Source organism: Epinephelus lanceolatus, chromosome 8 (assembly GCF_041903045.1).
Source record: "Epinephelus lanceolatus isolate andai-2023 chromosome 8, ASM4190304v1, whole genome shotgun sequence".
Taxonomy (NCBI): domain Eukaryota; kingdom Metazoa; phylum Chordata; class Actinopteri; order Perciformes; family Serranidae; genus Epinephelus; species Epinephelus lanceolatus.
The window spans coordinates 39,001,189-39,008,444 of NC_135741.1; the positions used below are offsets into that span (position 1 = coordinate 39,001,189).

The following is a 7,256-nucleotide window of genomic DNA, read 5'->3' on the forward strand; positions in this document are numbered from 1 at the left end:
CACCTAGCATTATTAACTTTGCATCTCCATTCTTTCCTGTAGATTTCCCTACCTTGACGTGAATCACAAAAACTCCAGCTTTACCTCTTTTACATTCTTAACCCTAGAGAAACAAGAGCTTTTCCTCTCCAAAGTGTGATTGGCTTGCCGTGGCCCCAGAACCCTAAAAGTTCAGGATACTAAATCTGGAGGCCTGTGAGAGGCAGGGGGCGGGACCTGGCTGTCCCGTTTAAAGTGTGTCTGAATCTTCACTTGACGTCTAGTGTCTCTGTTGGGGTGCACACGGATTCACCACTCCTTTGGGCTTGTCTGTTTTTCCTTGGATATTTGGGGGGGAAAAGCTAATCCACAAACATGGTAAGACCAAAGCAATTGCCGCAAAATGACCCGCTGAACTATTCCAAGTTGGTCGCTCAACAGGCCATTAGTTATTAACCCATAATAAAGAGAGCATGTGAATCAGGAGTTAATTGAGTAATAAAGGCATGTCAAAGTCTAAAAATCAATAGGCGCATTGTTGAGGGGCATGTTTCCTTCTCTTGATTTAAATGTTTATCTGTTGATTTATTTTCAAATGGCTAAATTTGACTCTTATTTTCTGAACAATTAATTCGTAGAGTAAACGTGTGATATTTTTTAGTTGATTTTAGTGGAATTCATAATGATTGCAACAAGATTTCTATTTTAGTCAGGTATCTGTTGCAAATTGTACTGATGGTAGAAAGTTAAGATGAGGAGCTGTGTGGGTGTCAGCTGGGAAGGTGCGGATTCTGCTTAGGCGACAGATTCCCGAGGATTAGATGTCTGCAGGCCATATACAGCGAGCTTAATGTGTTGAGCCTGAAATAGCCGGACTCATTTGCACCAAACTCAAGAATCCGTTTGAGACGCAGCAACTATATCCTGCAACACATGACTTATGACAGCATGTTATCATCACCAGCATTAATCACACAGTAACGTCAATAAAAACAAATTCTAGAATATTCCTGTAATAGTCCTGATAGTATCATCTGTTCTGCGCGTAATGGCATTTTTACGCGTTGAATTTCAAAATGATAACTTAAACATTTACAGTGTTGTTAGTAATATATTTGTTTATGTATCAAACGGACAGCCTTTATGAAATTAAAAAATGTTAGTGTCGCCATTATGTGACACTATGAATTTGAGACTATAAACGCAATATCCAGGGTTTTCACTGGAATGATGAATCAAGCCTGTATTGAATGATGAAGTGACACAGTGGCCACTGTTTTCTTCCAGACTGACGCGCAACAAGAGGCCCGCTCCTACCTGAGCGAGGAAATGCTGGCTGGTAAGTACAGGCTACAGTGACGCGTTACTTTAGCAATGGCGTTACTTTGCAAAGGAACGAGTAACTAATCATATGAAAGAAATATATTAGAATGAATATAGAATATAGAATGAGCTCCTACAGAACAAGCAGACAATTTCAGATCCTCTTTGTGAAATCAACCCCCAGTGTTACTTAGATTTTAACGATCAAAGGGATGATTGGCATAGTGCCACAGTGGTGGTAGAAGGTGTTACTTAAGTTATTCACACAGAGGTAAATTTTATTTGTTTTACATTCTGTAGAAAAATATGGGGGGTTATTTTATGTAGTTTTTTAGGAACCGTCTAGTAGGTAATGCAGAGAAATGAGGCCACTTTTTGAGTAACGAGCCACGATCTGTCAACTCTGATTTCTCCAGAGTTCAAGGCCGCCTTTGACATGTTTGACACCGACGGTGGCGGTGATATCAGCACCAAGGAGTTGGGTACCGTGATGAGGATGCTGGGCCAGAACCCGACAAGAGAGGAGTTGGATGAGATCATCGAGGAGGTCGATGAGGACGGTGAGCGACGGATAATACAGTTTGTCTCTGGTAGCAACACAGTAGGCCTGTCGAGCACATTGTGCGCAATGAGTGTTTTTACGCACAAGCAATACATGACTCAGACACTTTATAGCTATTTCACATCAGCTCAAATAAACCAAGTAACTTTAGCATGATTTGGAACCAAAACTGTAATTATGCGTTGGTTAAGTTTGAGCGCAGATGCGCAAAGAGAGAGAGTATTGATCCTATATACCCAACCAGCGTCGTTATTTTTGTTCTCTAAACACACAACTTTTTTCTTAGTTTTGCTTTGATTTATTATTTCATAATCATAACATGTTACGGATCGGGGGTCACTTAATTCCGATTTATCTTTTGGTGTAATTCATGCGTAAAATTGTGCGCAAAGACGAGCGCACTGTCCCACCAGGACACTTGACCTCTGTTCGGGCTGACCATTGTTAATCAGTTATGTTGCTTCATTATTACTCTCAGGTAGCGGTACCATCGACTTCGAGGAGTTCTTGGTCATGATGGTGAGGCTGCTAAAGGAGGACCAGGCCGGCAAGAGCGAGGAAGAGTTGGCAGAGTGCTTCCGTGTGTTCGACAAGTACGTTTACACTGTTCGAGGTTCACTTAGTAGGCTATGCTATACTCATCCTCTGAAAGCTGCATCTTTATTTTCTCATATAATTATTTGTTTATGTTTACATTCCCATGCTCTTCTGTGTTTTGCGCAGGAACGGCGACGGCTACATCGACAGAGAGGAGTTCGCCCTCATCATCCGCAGCTCCGGCGAGCCCATCACAGAGGATGAGATTGATGAGCTGATGAAGGATGGAGACAAAAACGCCGATGGCATGCTGGACTTTGACGGTACGTGCATGATGGTGATGATGATAACGACGAGGGACGTGTTGGGTCAATGTAAAAACGTCACTTTTCCAGTTATTAACAATCCCAATAAAGGACTTTGAGTGTGTTTGTGGCACACTAAAGAATCCATAGTAATTTAAAATTACATTTTTAAAATCTTTTATTTTATTTTATTTTTTTAGATATTTTTGGCAGCATATTTTCTGTATTTCTGTTGTGATTATGAGATAATGGGCCCCTGGGCACAGATATGCAATAGGCCCCTCTAACTCTCCTACATAGGAGAGAATCACACAGACTTTTTTCTGTCTCCTTGTGATTGTTTTGCTCCTCTTTGTAGTACATTTGTGTCTCTTAGCAGTTCCCTTGCATTTTTTGTGGACTTTTTGTGTCTCTTCGGTACATATCAATCAGAGGGGCCACTGACACTTTGGGTCCCTGTGCCTGTGACCAGTAGGCCCATTCAATAATCCAATACATGATAGGCCTATACTTGTGACGTTTAACGTTGCCTGTTTGATTGTTTTTTGTGAATTAAAAAGTAGTTTTCAGCCTCCACTTGTCTCAAATGACACAACCTTGAAAAAGAAAAGACGATTTTTAGTTGAATCACTCATGTGACATAGGATACAGTAGCCTACATTTGCAGTTTGTTGAGGTATCACTGATGATGATGATCATGGTAACTGAAACTTCCCATCTCAGTAACACCATCCCATCTCTCTTCTCTTTTCCAGAATTCCTCAAGATGATGGAGAATGTGCAGTAAAACCAGAAAGACTCAATGGACATTCCTCCTCCTCCCTTAGAGCCCTCATTCTGAACACATCTGACACCCACTGACCCACTCAAATCCCCCCTCCCACACACATACTCCTTCTCCCCCTCCTGTCCACCTGGTTTACTGCCTCTCTTCTCCATCCTTATAGCCAACCTCAACAGACAGCTAGGGCACCCGGCAGGGGTCGCTTGGGCGGAGGGGCTACACTCTTCCCCAGCCCGCTTGTGTATGCACACAGCCCATGGATGCTGCGCTGACGCTGTACCCCGTGACAGGACGGCAAGGCTGCAATGGGGAAATTCACTGCACACACCTTTTTAGTTGCGTTAACAAGCGTTGAGCCCCCTCCTGTTGGTACAGCTCTGATCTAGATGTAGTCTAGATAGATTGGCAGCCTGTTACCTGCTGCTTAGACCAATTCATTCAACCACTACTGTACAAAGAAGTAATTTGCTTGAACAGAATAAATGAATTAAGACATGCTCACTTGTAGTTGGTCTGTCATATTTAAGGTCTGTGTAAAAATTTTGTTTTGAGGAATATTAATAAAATCTGTTTATTTCTTCTTTTTGTCCATTTTGTTTGAACCACAGCCAGTTTGGTCTTTATCACTACATCTTGTGCTGAACATACTGTGGACTTTTAAGGTGTTGATTTGGGTATCTGCTGTCATAAGGTGATGTGTATTTTAGGGGTTGATAGAGACAACACAGAAAATTCTACCACAAATATTTTATTTTATCACACTTTTTTATTTTTTGTTTGTGTTTGTATTTTTGTAAGGCCCTGGCTAGGTCCCTGACTGTGGTTTAACAATGTCATCATGTAGTTTAATAAGGGTTTAAGCATGTGAAATTCTCAGCACAAATAGTACAATCTGCTTTCACAAATAATTTCCAATGTTACTGTAAGATCTGCAACTAATGGCTATTTTCAGTATCAAATGTTAAGCAGATTGTTTTTCAGATTAATCAATGAATCATATTGTCTATAAAATGTCAGAAAATAGTAAAATATTTCGTCACTTTTCCATAGTCAAAGTGTGACACCTTTAACTGTCCTGCTTTGTCTAACTCTCGAAACCTCCAAATTATGTTTGCAATTATAGCAGACTAAACAGCAAGAATTTACACTGAAAAAGCTGGAACTAGAAAGTTTAGCCTTTTTTTATTTTTTTAAAAATTAATCAAAAAAGTTAATGCAAATCTTAACTGCTTCAGACTTGTCAGACAATGTTTGCCCGTCAGTACAGCCCAGCTTTATGTGCATGCCGTGATAATCTCACATCTATCATATCATGCTGCACCTGGTCACAAGCCTTTGAATCAACTATAAAACCTATCATATGATTGTATGACCAGACAATAAAAATTATGGACAAAAAAGAGCACTGCCACATCTTGAAAAAATACAATATGTTCAGCTTCAAAAGCTTCATGAACTATTTTAACCCAAAGCTTATTTTTAAATGTCTCTATGGTCATGCTCCATCTCTGCGTAATGAATTTGTTGGAAGACATCAACACACCAGCAGAGTCAACATACAGGCCTCAACACAAGGCAAGTGTTGCATTGCATTACACAAAACTTTCTTACACTTCACTTCAATGGACAGGCAGGTAAATGAAACCAATCCCAGTCTAATCACTGGCAGTATGCAACCCACCTGTGCACAACCCTGGTGGTTAAAGCTTTTACCTGCCTGTCCATTGTTGATTCATGTATGCTCTGGTGAAGCTCTGACAGACCAAAAGCTCAGAAGAAAGTGAAACACTGAACAGATTTAAGTGTGCAGATATCGTTTTCTACAAGTTTTAACTTACTGATGTTGGCAGCACCTTGCCAAGACTATGCTGGTAGGAGCTGTGGTTGTTCTGCATCAACTATTTTAACTTTTAGAAAGCCTCCTGTGGACAGATGTTGCAAATAAGCATTTCACTACCAAGACTAAACACAGCTCATCTGGTTCTTGTGCATCAATGTACAATTTGAATGGTACTGTGATGTTCATATAATAAAATACACTAAAAATGATCAAAATAGTTGGCAATTCATTTTCAGTCAGTTGAATTATGGCTACAACCTTAGTTATCATTACAGCCTATAACACTGTGCTAAACTGAGGTAGACACTGGCTGCACACTTTCTGGGGTACATGTAAAATTTTGAGAGCTGAGGTTAGGTGATGCAACTAAAAGTGAGTTGGCCGTTATCCAACCGTGAGTGCAGTATGATAATGCAATTTTGCAGCCTGTGTTTGTGTTAATTTGTGCTTGTGATGTTGAGTAATAAATGTCACTGTCCAGATGTTCTTAACAGTCTCGGTATTCTGGCATTAAAATTAACACTTATGACTGGGCATATTTAACAAATATGTAAGTTTCTTTATTGAGACAGTCCCAGACAGCATGACATCAGGGTTGTGCACAACACGCTGACACTGCCATACCACTATATAAAATAATAAACAGCACGTCGCAAAAAACAGACTTGGGACAGCAAGTCACATCTGAACAAACTCCTCAAGAACACACGTCTGAGAATTAACAATTCAATTAAACAGCAATTAAAATGAAATGGAAAACTACTACAGATATAGGTTAAAAATGTGGTTATGAGCCATAATTTGCTTCGTCGAAAGCTTTCCGGGCTCTCTTCAGCTCTTCGTTCATGGTCAGTAGGTCTTTGACTCTGGCGAACTTCCTGGGGTCCTTCCGGATGAGGAAAACGATGTCCTCCACCTGGACACGGCCCTGGCGTCCGATTGACATGGCTTTGTGTGTCATTTCCGTGATAAACTCGATCACCAGGTCCTCCAGAATGTCCACAGACTCCGTATACGGGTTCTGGTCATCTCCAAATCCGTACATCATGCACCGGAGCTCCTTGGAGAAAAGCCTCTTTCTCTTCCCGTGGCCGACATCCACTCCGCTGGACCCGTCCTCCAACTCCTCATCGAAGCCAGGCTCCTCGTCCTCATCCGCCATTCTGCTCAAATATACATGGATAGGACAGTTACATAAATAAACTTTAATTTGTTATACTGTTAAGTTACACATAATACGTAATTAGAGCATAGCAGAGAAAAGATTACCTTGTAGCTCCGCACAGTAACACAACACAACAGGCTGTTCTCTGTTGACTTCCGCCTGAGTTTCCTCGACCATGGAAGTGATGTGAGGGGAACAAACGTTTGTTGTAGAAAATACTGCCCCCCTGTGGTTATTTTTCTCCAGCACTGTTACCCTCTGAGTAATCTCAGAATAATGTTGTATCACAAAGTGTGCACATGACACAGCCATATACACTGTCATGACTAGCGGTTGGTCTCTTTCATGGCATATTGCATTGTTGTTCCTTTGCTGTTGATACGTGCTGCCATGTTTGGAGACATATAGGGCCAAACTCAGTTTAAAAATAAGACAATTTAAAACACTCGTGTCTCTGTGGATCACCAACTATCTAAATTGTTATTACGCTAGCTAAATCCGCGTGTGTATAAACTGCATTTACTAGAATTTTTTGCGCTTTGTGTGTATTATATTAGTGGAAAAACGCCACGGGGACGGTAGAAAGCGATACCAACCAACACAGAAAAGTCGTAATGTATTAAATCATGCCACTTCTGTGTGGGCAGTGTGGATGCCGAATAAAAGAATGGTTCACGATGCTTCGACCAATGTCTTAGCTTTCATTACAAGTGATCTGAATTGGCGAAATATGCATCGCCACTAAGAATCGAGAGATTCAT

The 7,256-nt window shown here is 40.8% G+C and overlaps 2 protein-coding genes across 2 annotated transcripts; one reads left to right on the plus strand and one right to left on the minus strand.

Annotated features, from left to right (window-relative positions):
• The first annotated feature begins 216 nt into the window (after positions 1–216).
• On the plus strand, positions 217–4,071 carry tnnc2.2 (troponin C2, fast skeletal type, tandem duplicate 2). The gene is made up of 6 exons (XM_033630255.2): positions 217–357; positions 1,267–1,318; positions 1,719–1,862; positions 2,343–2,457; positions 2,588–2,724; positions 3,462–4,071. The coding sequence occupies exons 1-6, from the start codon at positions 355–357 to the stop codon at positions 3,491–3,493; spliced, it is 483 nt and encodes a 160-aa protein (XP_033486146.2). The 5' UTR covers positions 217–354; the 3' UTR covers positions 3,494–4,071.
• A 1,797-nt stretch (positions 4,072–5,868) lies between these two features.
• On the minus strand, positions 5,869–6,739 carry taf13 (TATA-box binding protein associated factor 13). Its single transcript, XM_033630256.2, has 2 exons — positions 6,600–6,739; positions 5,869–6,493 (listed from the first exon to the last, which is right to left on the minus strand). The coding sequence occupies exon 2, from the start codon at positions 6,490–6,492 to the stop codon at positions 6,118–6,120; it is 375 nt and encodes a 124-aa protein (XP_033486147.1). The 5' UTR covers position 6,493; positions 6,600–6,739; the 3' UTR covers positions 5,869–6,117.
• Between the last annotated feature and the right edge of the window lie 517 nt (positions 6,740–7,256).